This window comes from Littorina saxatilis, linkage group LG12, assembly GCF_037325665.1.
Source record: "Littorina saxatilis isolate snail1 linkage group LG12, US_GU_Lsax_2.0, whole genome shotgun sequence".
Taxonomy (NCBI): domain Eukaryota; kingdom Metazoa; phylum Mollusca; class Gastropoda; order Littorinimorpha; family Littorinidae; genus Littorina; species Littorina saxatilis.
In genome coordinates this window covers 3,585,773-3,603,296 of record NC_090256.1, presented here as the reverse complement: position 1 = coordinate 3,603,296, position 17,524 = coordinate 3,585,773, and the positions used below count along the sequence as shown (strand labels likewise).

At 41.3% G+C, this 17,524-nt stretch overlaps 1 protein-coding gene across 2 annotated transcripts in view; it reads right to left on the bottom strand.

Annotated features, from left to right (window-relative positions):
• Positions 1-17,524, bottom strand: part of LOC138981079 (nicotinamide/nicotinic acid mononucleotide adenylyltransferase 3-like) — a 70,106-nt gene extending 52,582 nt beyond the window's left edge. The window contains exons 1-5 of one of the 2 annotated variants that reach the window (XM_070353906.1): positions 17,365-17,523; positions 12,399-12,487; positions 11,127-11,153; positions 10,370-10,437; positions 1,211-1,356 (exon numbers count right to left, since the gene is read on the bottom strand). In XM_070353906.1, coding sequence (XP_070210007.1) covers positions 1,211-1,356; positions 10,370-10,437; positions 11,127-11,153; positions 12,399-12,487; positions 17,365-17,473 — 439 coding nt within the window. In that variant the 5' untranslated portion in view covers positions 17,474-17,523. Of the gene's footprint in view, positions 1-1,210; positions 1,357-10,369; positions 10,438-11,126; positions 11,154-12,398; positions 12,488-17,364 lie in introns of both variants that reach the window. The other variant, XM_070353905.1, reaches the window with a different exon arrangement.

Here is a 17,524-nt window from a genome sequence, read left to right as displayed (position 1 = left end):
CAGACAGACAGACAGAAACACACACACACATACACACAGACACACACACACACACACACACACAACTTGCTTCATCCAGATGCTTCTGCCAACAACAGCAACCATAATTTCTCAGACGAAAAATCAGTTTCCTGTGAGTTATGTTGAAGCCAAACAACGCAGCAAATCAATGGCCATTGCTCAAAGATGGATAATCAATGATCTATTGGAGAGCGCTTGGAATGAACCTCAACCCCTTTCAGTCTGATACAAAATGGACAGGAAATGTTTTAGATAACAGCAAATGTATCTGATGTGAATTACAGTGAAACAATATTGTGACAGTAACAACTGATAGGAAATTGGTGTCACTTCAGGGGAGATTGAGGGGAGAGGCAGGGCAGATTATGCAGTGATGCACACACACATGCATGCGTGGAAAAAGCGATATCAGTGCCTGTTGGGGGTGAGGGCGGTGGTTGTCTGTGTTGGTGCCACTGCTACACAGCTAACGTAAGAAAAAACATTCTATTCAAAATATGCCCACATACAGATCTCAAAGTCAGTCAGTATACTTTTGGAACATACACAAAATCTCTCTCTCTCTCTCTCTCTCTCTCTCTCTCTCTCTAAAAAAGCAGACCACTGCTTAATCTACTACCCTCGTTAAATAAAGAATTGTCATTGTTATTCTCTCTCTCTCTCTCTCTCTCTCTCTCTCTCTCTCTCTCTCTCTCTCTCTCTCTCTCTCTCTCTCTCTCTCTCTCTCTCTCTCTCTCTCTCTCTCTCTCTCTCTCTCTCTCTCTCTCTCTCTCTCTCTCTCTCTCTCTCTCTCTCTCTCTCTCTCTCTCTCTCTCTCTCTCTCTCTCTCTCTCTCTCTCTCTCTCTCTCTCTCTCTCTCTCTCTCTCTGAGTGTGTTCGTCCCAAGGACAGATTGTAAGAAAAGGCCCAGCCTTAAATCTCAATCCTTGTAAAATAAAGTTCAGTTCAGATCAGTTCTCCCCCTCTCTCATAACAAGGGATTAAAAAAAAATACTTCAAGGAGGTGGTTCTTTTTTGGCCATACTGTAATAGAATTACTCCCCCTCCCATCCCCCACCAAACAAAACAAAAAGAGAAAATAGAAAACACACAACACCAACTGCAACAGAATAATCATATAAACCCCGTCACACAACTGCACCTAAGACACCCACACTCAAAACACACATTTAACCCACATCGTACGCACCTTCATTCGTCTTTGTCTTCTTTCGGCGCTTGGTGGGAGTGGGATGGATGTTTGCGTTGTAGCGACTATCCAACGCTTCTCGGTGATGAGTTAACACTTTCTCCGTCTCCAGCCACTGACTCTGTTCCGATTCCCATGTGTCCAGTCTGCGTGACAGAGCAGTGAAAATGAAAGCTTCAATTAATTAGAAAACTAATGCGTCACCATCCCATTCCCTGGGGATATTAAGTACTGTTGGCTTAACAATTCAACATCCTGCTGTGTGTGATGGACGTTAAAACGGGGGCCCGGTAGCTCAGATGGTAGAGCACTGGACTTGTGATCGGAAGGTCGCAGGTTCAAATTCGGGCCGGGACGGACACGGGTCAACTTTATGTGCAGACCCAGAGACGGAAGCCATGTCCCACCCCCGTGTCATCACAATGGCACGTAAAAGACCTTGGTCATTCTGCCATAAGTGCAGGTGGCTGAATACACCTAAACACGCAGACACCTGGGTAGCGCGACTCCGTTGCTGCTAGCTTTCCACTGGGAGGAAGCGACCCGAATTTCCCAGCGATGGGACAATAAAGTAATGAAAATGAAATGAAACCCAGTGAAATGTCAGAGAAACTACAGTGGAACTCCCCTTTTACAACCTTCACAAATCCACGAAAATCAGGTCTTAAATGGTTGGGATGGAGTGTTAAAATGGGGAGAGATTTATAGATGCTATTCTAATATTCTAATATGAGGCTTATATCGCGCGTATTCCGTGGGTACAGTTCTAAGCGCAGGGATTTTTATTTTTTTTATTTTTTTTTATTTTTGTGCAATTTATATCGCGCACATATTCAAGGCGCAGGGATTTATTTATGCCATGTGAGATGGAATTTTTTTACACAATACATCAAGCATTCACACCGGTCAGCAGATCGCAGCCATTTCGGCGCATATCCTACTTTTCACGGCCTATTATTCCAAGTCACACGGGTATTTTGGTGGACATTTTTATCTATGCCAATACAATTTTGCCAGGAAAGACCCTTTTGTCAATCGTGGGATCTTTAACGTGCACACCCCAATGTAGTGTACACGAAGGGACCTCGGTTTTTCGTCTCATCCGAAAGACTAGCACTTGAACCCACCACCTAGGTTAGGAAAGGGGGGAGAAAATTGCTAACGCCCTGACCCAGGGTTGAACTCGCAACCTCTCGCTTCGGAGCGCAAGTGCGTTACCACTCGGCCACCCAGCCCAGTCTATGATTATGAACAAAACATTTGAGAAAGGAGGGTCTTAAAAAGGAGGAAGTCTTAAATTGGGGGGTCTTAAAAAGGGGGTTCCTCTGTACATTGTGAGTCTGACGCTGAAAACAAAACACCCTAACAAAAAAAAGTAATTTTCTCTCTCTTACAGATTTGTAGGAGTGAAAAGCTATTCCTGCTACCATGTCAAATATCAGAGGTATTCTTTAGAGAAAGTGGGATGCTGAAAATATATAACAGGCTAGAAAAAAGAGTCATTTTCTCTCTCTCTAAAGCCTGTCCTACACAGCTGTGCCGAATATCCTTACGGCCAAAAAAGAGACGAATGGACAGGAAAAAACAGAGAAAAATCGAAGGCTTACGAATCCTTGCGAATGTCATACGAATGCTTGCGAATGTCTACCGATCATTGCGATTGTATACGAATCCATATACGGATATATTACGAATGTTGCGAGTGGCCTTGCGAGTATGCAATTCGCATTGTTCGTAATGTTGCTCTTACACTCTGGCGAATTGCCCTTGCGAATAGAATTCGCCAATAACTCGCAATGATCGGGACATGGTCGCAAGACATTCGTAAATGTTCTTAACCATTCTCCACCATTCGTCTCTTTTTACGAACATTAGCAACATGCTCCGAATATTCGCAAGGAAGTCATATTCTGAATGTTTCGCAACGTACTCGTAAGTATTCGCAAACCATTCGTAATCATCGTAAAGGTATGCGTAGCGCTCGCAAGCATTCGTAAGGATTTTATTCGTGCACATTTTGCCAACATCTTGCGAATGGTTGCGAATTCATTACGAATTTCTCAGGAATGTTTTGACCATTTCTTCCCAATTCATAAGAATGTTGCGAAAGCCTTACGAATGCTTGCGAGTGACTGCAATTGCTTGCGAATGTTTTAAAAACAGTAAGAATATCTTAACAACGTCTTGCAACTAAACGGCGATTTTGATGCGTATGTATTCTCAATGATCGGAACACATTCGCAAGCACTCGCAACCATTCGTAAGACATTCGCAAGGATTGGTAAGGCTTCCAATTTTCTATATTATTCATGTCCATGTGTCTATTTTTTTTGCCGAATACAACATGTTCATATTCGCAAGGATATTCGGCACAATGTAAAGACAGGCATAACGAATGGTTGCGAATGGCTTGCTAGCGCCACGAATACATTGCGATGATTACAAATGTCTTGCGAGTACTAACGAGTACGTTGCGAAAAAAATAGCAATATGACTTCCTTGCGAATATTAGGAGCAAGTTGCTATGTTCAAAACAAGAGACGAATTGTAAGGAATAGTTAAGAACATTTACGAAAGTCTTGCGACCATGTCCCGATCATTGTGAATTATTGGAAAATGCTATTCGCAAGGGCAATTGAGCACAGTGTAAGAGTAGCTTTACAGATGTGTGGGAGTGTCACACCAGGTGGTATCATTTTGAGAAAGTGTGGTGCTAAATATGACATGATAAATGTTCACTCCTCGCAGATGTTAGGGAGTGTCACACCATTACTACTATTACCACTGTTAATTACAGATGTTAGGGAGTGTCACACCATTACTACTATTACCACTGTTAATTACAGATGTTAGGGAGTGTCACACCATTACTACTATTACCACTGTTAATTACAGATGTTAGGGAGTGTCACACCATTACTACTATTACCACTGTTAATTACAGATGTTAGGGAGTGTCACACCATTACTACTATTACCACTGTTAATTACAGATGTTAGGGAGTGTCACACCATTACTACTATTACCACTGTTAATTAAAGGATTGTCTTTCCATTTAAAAAAAAAGTATGACATTAAGGTGCTGTTTTTCTATACAAGAGCAAGGTGTCTTTTCATTTGGTTGTAATACTCTTATGGAGTTGATATTTCTATCCACCAGCCAAACAAATAAAGAGCAAAGTATCTAATTTCTCACTACTTATTTTGTTGTAAGCAAACAGATCAATCAATAATTCATTCATCTCATTCATTCTAAATGTCACCTGATAGCATGTATACACTAGGTGAACATTCATGTCCTTTGTCCACCAGTTTGGCAAAAAGAAAATGAGATATAATGAACAAATTCTTTTAGTGTCAGTTCTAGATAGCAGGATAATTATGTGCAGCCCTTTTTTTTCTTCTCGGGGGGGGGGGGGGGGGGGTTGTTCAGTGAGGTTGGGGATGTGGTAACATTCTTTTAATGGGAAAAAATGTTTTGTGTGTACATTGTACTTTTCATTTTCAAAATATTCAAGATATAAAACTAAAAGAGTCCTATCTGCACGACTGCATGTTTGTTCGCTCATTTGTTTTGGGAGGGATACTTAATTCATTCCCTGTCATCAGCAGTTGTACAATAGCAGTTATGTAAATCATATCATCTTTACATTGTAGATATTTAATAAAAAGGAAAACAAAGCTTAAAGCAGTTAATCAACAAGAAGAACAACATCAGTAAAATATCCACTACAACATCAGCAACAACCTACACACACATACTTTTATCTTTTATAATTTTCTCAAAATCAGAATCAAAATCTCTCAGCGAGTGGGCTCTTTAAGCCCAAAGTAAGTTGTAGTTAAGCGTCAGATAATACTCAAACTATGAGCAAAAAACATCCCTAATGACCACCTTCTAATGATGGGACACAGTCAGTGATGATTTAGCCTGGCAGCAGTTAATGTCAGGTATTGTGAGCGTGTTGTTAAGTGGCCGCTACCGCATTGATCGCTCATGGTGCGCAAATATCCCATATTGATTTTTTCCCCCAGACCACTTTCCCTGACTACACTTCCACCCCATTGTTATGTCTGGTCCCACCACACTTAATTTGACTCCTGCCACACTTAAAATATGCCAAGATGCCCATTCACCTAAGAACTTTTTCAGAAAGTGTAGGAGTCTGATCAACAAGTGGGACTGACTTGATGCAAGCAATGCAACATGTGATGCAAGCAATGCAACAAGTGATGCAAGCAATGCAACAAGTGATGCAAGCAATGCAACAAGTGGTACAAACATGATGTGCAAACATGTGACTGCAGTTATTCACAGACAGAAAACGCAACAACTTATAAAAGAGTTTGTTTTTCCAGTCTTTAGACTTTGTGTGAGTTTAGAGGGAGCGGTTAGCGACAATAAACTCTATTTAAACGAGACAGATATGCGGGAAAGGGGGGGGGGGGGTGTAGAGGTAATGCAGGGGGAAGTGATAGCAAGTCCCGTGGGAACGAATGCGGGGAATGGAAGAGGGTTGGAGGGCAGGGGGTAGGTGATGAGTGAAGGAGAGCCATCTGGAATGAAACAATGGTAACCGATAAGGGGGAGTCCGAGAGAGAGCGAGTACCGAAGTCATTAGTAGCAGCGCGGCGGCCAGCAAGCAAGTTCGGCGACTTTTTCAGTCCTGCAAACCATGGAGTTCAATTTTACTTCTTGGGCAAAAAATCTGCCCCAACCTGTAATTGAGGTTCTGGAAAAAGAGGAGTTCACAAGCCTCAGTGCCTTGAAATATGCAGGAGAAAAGGACCTGGAAAGCCTTAAGTTAAAACGAGGCCACATAGTGGAATTAAAAGCGGCAGTGGCAGACCTGCAACAGAAGTACGGGGGAGGGCCGTTGCGTGCTGCCGACCAAGTGGCACCGCTCCAGGGTCTTCTTGGCAACATGGCCATACAGTCTGCTTCACCAGGTGAGACTTATTTACGAATTGTTGACTTCGTACCGGCTTCTATGGCGGTGGAGGAAGAGGTGACGCTCGGGGGAGGTGTCACGCTCAAGCTGGCCAACAAACCAAAGTTGGAGAAAGTATCCCCCTGCCACTGGATCGTGGCAAATGCTAAAATAATGGCAAAACTCATGAACACCGTGGACTTCGACCACGAAGCTTACCTCGGGTATACAGAGATGGTGGGCGAGCTCGGCGCAAGATTCTCCTGGCAGTCGGTGCTCCTTTATGATGATGAGTACAGGAAGCGCCAGTCTACCAGCGGGTTTGCTTGGGGAACCCCCAACCCCCACCTGTCCACAGTGATTCTCCGTGAGCGTGCCCAACAAGTTCCTGGCAACAAAAGCGGCAAGGCCACGACGGGAAGCGGCGGTATTCGACGACCTGTGGGACCCAGTGGGAAGGAGGTGTGCCTGCAGTACACAAACAAAGGCACATGCCTCTACGGGTCCCGCTGCAGGTTCGAACACGTGTGTGACACGTGTGGAAAGGAGCACCCCGGCAAAGACCACCAGGCGACAGCAAACACCAATGCCTAGGATACAGCGCAGCGAACTGACAACACAACGGTAGGCCCCACCTATTCCAGCCCGTTCCCTCAATTAGATCCTCATAACTGTGCGTTTTTAGGAAATCATGCATCTATTAGTGCAAAATCTCAAATGTGGCACTCAGTGCTAGAGGGCGATTGTGACAGAGAATTTTTGTTAGACGGTATACAGCACGGTTTTCGTGTAACAGAAAAACATAAAACATGTGTGTTAGCGGCAGAACAAAGCAATCATAAATCAGCGTACGATCATCGTGACGTGGTAGAACAAGAACTGTTAGATCAAATAGCGAAAGGAAATTATATAATGGCAAGTAAGAGGCCAACGGTGGTAAGCGCACTCGCCGCGATCCCCAAAGAAGATGGTAGCGTTAGGCTAATTCATGACGCCAGCAAACCAACAGGTAGGGCAATGAACGATTACTCCGTCCCTGAGTCGGTGAAGTTTCAAACAGTCTCTGATGCGTGCGCCTTAGCGAAGACAGATTATTGGTGTGCCAAAGTCGACTTGCAGTCCGCATATCGCTCAGTGTGCATCAGTCCGGATGATTATTGTGTAACGGGACTCAAGTGGCATTTCAAAGGAAAAAAGACACCGACTTATTTGTTTGACAGTCGACTTCCATTTGGTAGCAATGTTGGACCGTCACATTTCCATAGACTTTCACAGGCGATTCGCAGGTGCATGGCCAGGAGAGGCATGCCTGGTGTGTTAGCATATATAGATGATTTTCTTTTAGTAGCAGCAACAAAAGAGGAGTGCAACGACATGTTATTCTCTTTAATTAGATTATTGAGGGAACTAGGCTTCAACATTAGCTGGAAGAAGGTGGTGGGGCCCACCCAACGTATCACATTTCTTGGAGTCGACATCGACACGCGGAACAACACTCTGTCACTTGGAAGTGACAAACTGCAGCAACTGCGGCGGCGACTACTGCAATTTCAAGGAAAGAAGCGCGCGACAAAAACTCAGCTTCAAAGCATCGCGGGTTCTCTTAATTGGGCCTGTCAAGCTGTCAGAGGAGGAAAATTCTTTCTGCGGCGGATACTGGACACAATCAAACCCCTACAGCAGCAGCGGCACAAAGCAAAGCTTTCTAGCGAATTCCAGAAAGATGTGCAATGGTGGCTTTCTTTTATGCATGTATTTAATGGAACAGTGTATTATTTCCACAATGCAAAACAGCATGTCCATGTGGACGCTTGTAATATTGCAGCAGGTGCCTTTTGGCAAGGCGACTGGCAGTACACCTACTTTGAAAAAGACATGCCGGCAGCGAATGATTTACACATAAACTTTAAAGAAGTATGTGCTGTGTTACAAGCTGTGACACGATGGGCACCGATGTGGTGCGGACAAGAAGTGATTGTGCATACTGATAGTACTGTGACAAAAGCGATTATCAATAAGGGCAGATCTACTAATCAGTATGTCAACAGCTTACTTCGGAAAATGGCATGGGAATGTGCTAAAGTAAACTGTAGCATTGCGGCGGTGCATGTGGCCGGTTGTGTAAACATTATGGCTGACACTATTTCACGTCTTCACGAGCCCAGGCGGCGCGAAGAATTAGTGCGGCTGTTGACTTTCTGGCACCGGGGGAGACCCCCCAACGTGAACCTGTGTGACCATATGTCTGACCAAGCCCTTGTGTTCCTTCTTTCCAGGTCAGGAATCCCGCTTGGGCGCTCAGCTGACAGCAGAGGTATTGGATTACAGGGCAAGCGCCTTCTCTGATAACACCAAGAAGACATATCGCACTCACCTCACCTCGTATTTACGCTTCTGTGCGGAGATGGACATAATGCCAGTGCCTGTGAACGAGCAGACTGTTGCGCAATACGCAGCGTACTTAGCCAGACGCTTAAAACCGTCGTCCATTAAACAGTACATAAACATTATTCGCATCCTTCATCTGGAAAGTGGTTTGCCGCACCCCTTTAAAGACTCGTGGTATGTACAGACCACTCTTAAAGGCATTGAGAAATCTAAAGGGTGTGCTGTAAACAAGAAAACCCCAATCACTCCTGAACTACTACATATTATCAAGCGCCAGCTGAATTTTCTTTGTAAAGAAGACATTGTGTTTTGGGCGGCGTGTTTGGTGCTTTTCTTCGGAGTTCTCCGAAAATCAAACTTGTTCCAGGACAACGGGAATTTTGATCCCGATAAGCAGCTTACACGAGATCGCGTGGTGATTTTGGGGACGGACAGTGTGTCAATAACTTTTCAATGGAGTAAGACAATTCAGCGTAAAGAACGCTCCGTGGAAATAAAGCTTCTTTCTTGCTTCACATTTTGGGCATTATTCTTGAGAAAAAATAAAAACAATTATTTATTTTAAAACTTTCTTCTCATCAGCTGACAACTTAGGACTTACTTTCAGTTAGAATAATTGGCTTTGTTTTAAATGCTAGCTCAACCCAAGATTCTACCTGGATAAAAAAACATTAAACAAGGTGAAGAAGAAACAAGTCGCGTAAGGCGAAAATACAACATTTAGTCAAGCTCTGTCGAACTCACAGAATGAAACTGAACGCATTGCATTTTTTCCGCAAGACCGTACACTCGTGGCATCGTCTGTCCACCGCTCGTGGCAAAGGCAGTGAAATTAACAATCCAGAAAAGCGCGGTAGCGGTTGCGCTGAGGAGGATAGCACGCTTTTCTATATCTCTATTCTTTTTAACTCTCTGAACGTGTTTTCAATCCAAACATATCATATCTATATGTTTTTGGAATCAGGAACAGACAAGGAATAAGATGAAATTGTTTTTAAATTGATTTCGGAAATTTAATTTTAATCATAATTTTTATATTTTTTAATTTTCTGAGCTTGTTTTTAATCCGAATATAACATATCTATATGTTTTTGGAATTAGAACATGATGAAAAATACAATAAACGTAATTTTGGATCGTTTTATAAAAAAAATTTGTTAATTACAATTTTCAGATTTTTAATGACCAAAGTCATTAATTAATTTGTAAGCCTCCAAGCTGAAATGCAATCCCAATGTCCGGCCTTCGTCAAAGATTGCTTGGCCAAAATTTCAATCAATTTGATTGAAAAATGAGGGTGTGACAGTGCCGCCTCAACTTTTACAAAAAGCCGGATATGACGTCATCAAAGACATTTATCCAAAAAATGAAAAAAACGTCTGGGGATATCATACCCAGGAACTTTCATGAAAAATTTCATAAAGATCAGTCCAGTAGTTTAGTCTGAATCGCTCTACACACACACACACACACACACACACACACACACCACTCGTCTCGATTCCCCTCTCTATGTTAAAACATTTTGTCAAAAATTGACTAAATGTAAAAAATGAAACAAACAGCAAAAGCACACACCTCAATCTAACACCTCACACATTTCTTTGTGAAAAACAATCCTGCATCCAAAGAATGAAAGCCACGCAAGAACACAAAGATCTTACAAATGCTGGTAATGACAGACACTGTGATAAAAGCAGTAATTAATCTTTAGTTTGAAAACCTAGCTGTACACTTTCTGTGTGAATTGCTCTCCCAAACTATTAAAAACGTTTTCTTCAGGTAGGTAATAAAAGGACCACACACACACAAAAGAGAAAAAAAAGTGCTGAGACCAACCTTATCCAATCTGATGTTTTGATAGCTTGTTTTATCATGTGTGTTCTGTGTTTTGCTGGAGCAAGGTCCTGTGACAAAAAAACCATGATGATAATGCATTCACATTTAATGAAATTAGCATACCAAAAGAAAAAAGGTTGGGGGGGCAAGAAAAGACGGACAGATGAGAAAAAGAGAGTAGGGTAACCAGACTTATTGATCCATATAAGAAGATACAGACATGTAGAACTAGAAGTCACGTACTAACCCTGACTGAGAAGGATATAGTTTAAGGAAAACTTCCTGAGCTAAACCTGCTGCACAGGAAATGAATCTACGCAGTGAACAGGATGACATCCTTATTCCTAAAACTAAAGAAACAGGAAAACCAGCTCCCTCTACCTTTATGAGTGTAATAGCTATACACTTTTGCTGAATGTGGAATCTCTGTGTAATTCGGTTAGAGCAATCATTATTAACCATACAAAAGATGGTTGCATGTTTTTAGGGTTAACTAATTTACTACAAATATGCTAACAGCACAAAATGTCCATGACATCCTAAAAGAATTATGTTGAGGTTGTTTGTTTTATTCTAATTCTGTTCTGTACTCTACGCACTGCTCTATTAAAAAAAAGTAATTACAGAATTGTTTCAAGTGAACAAAGAACGCAGAAGGAAAAAGCATAAGAACCTTTTTGTCAGTAAAGAGTACATGTACTTGCATACTCATGCAGAACATAATAAGAACAGTAACACTAACAGTAACAGTACTGACCGATCCCAAAGGATTCATTGTAATCGCCTAGAACAAAGTGGTAGAAGATGACAATGAGAATTCATTAACCTAAGAGTAAGACTAAACTGATATGATTATATGGTACAACAAGAGGCGAAGCCTTCAAGGCTCACGTAAGAAATCGACAAACAGTAACACAAACTCAATCACTCCGTCACACATACACACACACACACACACACACACACACACAGTAAGCATAGGTGACACTGTGCAAGAAAGCGAGACACTAGATCTAGATCTAGCCTACTTAAGCCTGTCCTTAATTGAGCCCGTAGTCGACTACACGAAGCTTCGCAAAGTCTTAATACCAAAAACCCGCAGCTACGGCGTGGTACTTTGACCCCAACATCGCTTCTCAAGTTTTGACATGCGAAGCTTCGCCGTAGCTCGCAACGAAGTTTTTTGTTTTTTTGTAAGAAGAGTGCTTTTTGATTCAAGATGGACGACGAAATCAGACTCAATACCATAGTGAAGAATGCACTTATCGACTTTGGTCGATATCGACTAACCTCCTACCTGTATTATTTCATACTGCGATGCATTGACATGTCGAATGAAACTCGAAATCCCAGCGCTCACGCCAACTGGTTCCGGCCGTGCTCAGTCAACGAAATAGAACACATACAATTAACTTACGTCATCATCAAGTACGTAAAGTACAATTTGTGACGTAAAGTACTCAGAAAGAAGCAGACCACGCGCTGGTCGAGACTACGTGCATGCGCTTTCTGACTAATAAGATTTGAGACGCCAAGACATGAAAAGATAACTCTTTTTTCCGCCATAGTGCCTTCCAACTAGTCTCGGCCCGCTCAAAATAATGAGCCAAAATGACCGAGACTTTCAGTAATTCCTTCGCATGACGTCTAACCCTCTTACGCCATAATGTGACGTCTTCAAATGACGAAATGTTTAAGTTTCTACCACAGACATACACACGCACACACGCACAGACAGACAAAGTTACGATCGCATAGGCTACACTTACGTGAGCCAATAAAGATGTCAGATTGATTTTTTAAAGATGTGAAAATACATGTACTAGAAAGAAATTTACCAACCAGTCAGGTCTATCACTTAATAAACATTTTTGGCTGCTAGATATTATTATAATCAACAAATTCTTACAATGATGCACCAATTTTGGATGCTGATTCTTGTTACTATTTGACATAAACATGCAAATTTTGTACAGTTGTGCAAGATCCTGGTAGATTTTGTAATTGCATATATGAAATCTAAATTTACCTTTTTCTTGTAGTGGTCGCTGACAGGAGATATAATACCTTCTATGACATGGAATCTGCCAGTCTTGTTTAATGCATCTCGTCCAAGCTCTGAAAAAAGGTCAAAATAAGCATGATACGTACTTGTACTTGATACCAGACACGCTCTCACTTTTCCTTCATGCCTGTCTCACACAGTCCCGAATATCCTTGCGATTATGAAAATATTCAGCAAAAAAAGATAAGCATGGACAAGAAAAATATTGAAAATTTGAAGCCTTAAGAATCCTTGCGAATATCTTAGGAATGATTGTGAGTGCTTATGAATTTCCGAAGATCATTGCTGATGCATACGAATTTCTTACGAATGTTGCGAGTGGCCTTGCGAGTGCTTGCAAACACCTTACGAATGAAGCGATTGTGTAACGGAATGCTATTAAAGCTCTTGCGACAGCGCCTTTTCGTCAATTACAGTCGAACCCACTTAAAACGAACACGCTAGTTACGAATTTTGACTTATAACGAATTAGTTTTAAGTTCCCAACTGAATACCTCTTTCTTCATGCTTAAAAAAAATGCTTAAAACGAATTCTTTATAACGAATTTACGCTTATAACGAGCACTTTTTGGATTCCCAAGCATGCATAATGTCTGTAATTTACTCACGCTTATGACGAAATCTTTAAACTCGTCCCGAGATCGACATATCATGGGAATTTGAGAAGTTTGAATACACGTGTGTCAAAGTCTTCCCTTGCGTCGACTGCTTGAACCATTGCTCAACCGATCACTGAATAAAGTTAAACTGATTACACTGTACTCACAAAACAATTTCAAATTTAGAATCAAAGTGATTGATAGCTCAGACACTGAACATGAATGACTGACTGACGTTTATTTCCTTCGCGAATACCAAAAACGAAACATCGAACGGAAGCCATTTCCAAAAAATATAGATGCCAGAGTGGTTTCCCTTGGACAAGGGAAACCACACTCTCAACGTTTGCGTTCGCCGGTTCGCGATAGTTTATCAGTCAGTCAGTGCTTTCGATTTGGATTTGAACATCATGTTGCAACAAAACAAAACAAAAACTAAATTGGCCAAGGTTTGCTACCCGTCGCCAAGGTAAGTGATTCCGGACAAATGATAGGAACACCGCGAATGTGGACAGTGTCAGTGTGTGCGCGTGTGTGTGACCAAAAACGTAACAACTGGATGAAACATCTGTGTGCTCACTCTCACTCAAACTCAACAATCATCACTCAACATGAGACACACATGAACATGTACCTGAATATGTCACTTTATTGTCTAAACGTGAAGCAGCATGAAAGTTGCGAAAGAAACAAATTGAAACACCATAAAATGTACAAGACTTAAAAAAAAAAATAAAAAAAAATCGATCAATTTTCTTAATACGAATTTTGGTTAAGACGAACTTTTTTTCCGATCCCCAGTGATTCGTCTTAAGCGAGTTCGACTGTACTCTCCAGCCGCCAGACAGTGCACATCATTTATGACTTAAGTTATTACTTTCCACTGTAGTGTTTATTTCTCATTATCATGCCAAGAGGCGTCAAGAGGGGAGGGAAGTCCCCTACCTCTCAACAACAAGACAAGATGGTGCTTCGTCCGAGGAGTCCAAGAAGTCTGCTCCTCCCTAGAAGGCTTCCTCCTAGAAGGCTGCTGCATCAAAGAAGTCTGCTCGCGTTTCCAAGAAGTCTTCGAATGCTCCATAAAGGGGAGAGCGGGCATTTTATACCATTTTGGGCTACCCTAGCGACACCATCCGGCCAAATGAGTAATATTCGCATCAAAATCGCCATTTAGTTGCAAGACATTTGCAAGATATTCTTAATGTTTGTAAGGCGTTCTCAAGCAATCGCAGTCACTCGCAATGGTCCAAACATTCTTTAGAAACTCGTAAGCCATTCGCATTATTTGTAAGGAATTCGCAACCATTCGCAAGATGTTCACATAATTCCTAAGACCAAGACCTAACGAATGGTTGCGAATGCCTTGCGAGTGCTACGAATACATTGCGGTTATTACGAATGTAACGGAGTGCCGAAACACCACAATCACCTTTGGAGGCGAAGTCCAATCAAACAGGATTGAGAATTTTAGAGCTTATTTCTAAGCCCTATAAAAACTGTTATGCATTCGCAAAGGAATCCATGAACATACAGAGAGACAAAAGCCGCCAGACCCCATCACAAACAGAACTATACAATCCACAGGTGTTGCCTACTTCAAAGGCGAACAACTCTGCAGAGTCTGCTGTGAAGGGCGACGGTAGTCTCCCTGTCACAGGAATGGCTTGCAAATACTAACGAGTGTGTTGCCAAAAGTGAAGAATATGCCTTCCTTGAGAGTTTTAGGAGCATGTTGCTAATGTTCGCAACAACAGACGAATGGTGGCGAGTGCTTATAAGAACATTTGCAAATGTTTTGCGACCATATCCCGATGATTGCGATTTATTGGCGAGTTCTACTTGCACTGTGTGAGAGCAGCATATCATATTTATGATTTTTCTTCTTCTCTGAAAGATGCAGTGCCTAAGTCACAGCATGGAGAGCAAAGATTTGTGACTCAGTTTGTCTAAATTACGATATAAACGGCCAGGAGCTTCCCTGTACTATCTCAAAGATGCCTACACATACCTTTAGTGTTGCCAACCAAACAAAACTTCATGCGGTTTGTCAGTTCGCATCTCCCGCCAAATAGTAATTAACATTTCCCGCGAACACTTCCTGAGGCTAAAGGTTGTGTGCGGTATGCCAAAATGGACCCACATACCATCTCTTACAATTTTCTTACGTCATCACACACAATGTCTTGACATAAAGTACTCAAAACAGACAGAATTCTCCCTCTCGCCAAGACTAATAGACTTCCATGTAGGCTTTTGGCGTAGTTTACATGCGGGTCTTGATGTGAGCCTGGCCAAGGGCGACTAAGACCTGCCCGGTGGCAGTCAAAAATTAATTCATTAAAAAGTTGCAGTTTTGGACTCCTTGCATGGAAGTCAATGAAACTTGGTATTTTTTCAAACCGATAGCTACCTGAGGCATGACTGAAAGCCCCAGGGGCTCCATGCACCTGGAGTTGACAGGTCCAGTAACTTTAAAAGGTGGTCGTCAACATTTTTGCTTTTGTTTTCAATAATCTTATGGTTAGATTTCGCTAAAAGGTTATGTCAGATGATGAATGAACCATGGGGAAAAAATGTATATAAAAAAATATATATATGTAAAAAAAGTTTTTATTTCTGAGATGTGTTAGTAACACTTCCAATGTTTTGATTTCCATGTGCTGAGAGCATGTACTTTGACTATAGATATTGACCAATCAAATTCATGTCACTATGCTGACAACCACACCCACACAATCACAGCAACAGTTTGACACTGGGTATTGAAGCGCTGTCCACAATTTCTTTGTTAAAATGCACAAAATGCATGGTATTCGAGAGGAGTTTTGCCCTCGGCATTTGCTAAATAAGGATATCCTACTACGTTGCATTACTATAATGAATTTTCAATCGGCTACCCTGGCTTCGTCCCCTGATTGAAGGGGGGTGTATTTTTGATATGTGTAGGGAATAGACACAGTGTTACAATGGTCAAATGCTGTTTTCTGTATAAAAATGTAGACAAGGACCTTTGATATGATTTTTGTATTCTGATTTTATTTTAAAGGACACAACTCTCAGTTTAAATACAAATGCTAAAGAGACAATGACAAAAGGTGCCGTTTTCATGTCAGTATGTCCCAAATGACATCACCAGTACATTTTTCATTCTATCTAATCTGTTTTCGTTCTATTTTTTCTAATAACATGCGTTAACAATTGATTGCCAACTGGAATGGAAGAGCACAAAAAGTGTAACTTGATATGCAGTTTCTCTAGAGGGAAAAACATCTTCCACTTTCATGTCAGTGTGTCCCATGCAACATACATTTGCCAAACAGCTATGTGTAAGTAGATTATTTGTTAGTGGTAACTGGTATAGAAAATACTGATCAACAATCAAAGTCAGTTTTCACATTCATTTTCTACCTATTTCTTATTTGTTTATTCTTTTGGCAATGGTGAAATGTCAGCAATCGTGTGTCATTCGGGACAGTAGACATGACACCTGACCTTTTGTCACTGTCTCTAAAAGAATTCAAAGTAACTTGAGCCCTTTGTACAAATACAGACATGCACCACATAATTTGCATAATATGTACATGCATGTATTTATTTTCTACCATGCTGCCATCATACCCACTGTTTTCAGAACAATCACAAAATCATTGCAGATGTTCTATGAAAAAAGAAGTCTTGTGATCATTACCCAAAACCTTAACTGTTGCTTAACATTTTTACAGGACACGAAAGATTATAATGTTTCTTTCAACAATTTTGTCACTACCCTTGTCCAAAAGGCCATAGAAATGAATTTTTAGAATTGCTTTTCCTGTGGATATAATTATATATATATGAAATTGTTATGTGTATTCCGAAAATCTTCTAAGATTCTAACACAAAAATAGCCAGTACCTTTGTTTTCTTAACACATCGGAGAAAATGGCAGGCGTAAGAGTAAAAACAAAAGAGAAAAAAAATTTCTTCTTCGTCGATATTGAAAAAAAAAAGGCTCATATATTGTCAACAAAAGTGAAACTGAAAGTACATCTAGCACTAGCAGACGACGGATTAGGCCTACTTGTTGATTCCAAGTTTTCCCCGAAACCCACATGACCAAAGGAAACGAAACCGACAGACTTTGGTGGATCATTTGAATCAGTCTGAACATATTTCAAACAAGGTCAGTGACAAATCGAAAATAACTTTTTCTCATAATGTATTCCCGGATTTCTACTTTCGCAATCATGATTCATGTTTTTTCATGATCTGAAACATCAGCATAATGAAAAACCGACCACAACACAAAAGCAACCGGTTTACAAAATTGAAAGGCAGAAAATGTGACTTACCAAACATCCGCATGTGCATGTTGGTAACAGGATTGAACGATCCACATGCTATCAACACCACTTTCGGCGTTGTTGCCATGTTGCGCTTCAAGTTGTGAAGACTGAACATCTTGCCGGATGGCGAGCGGGTTTTGATCTCGCAGTCACGTGACCTAAGGTT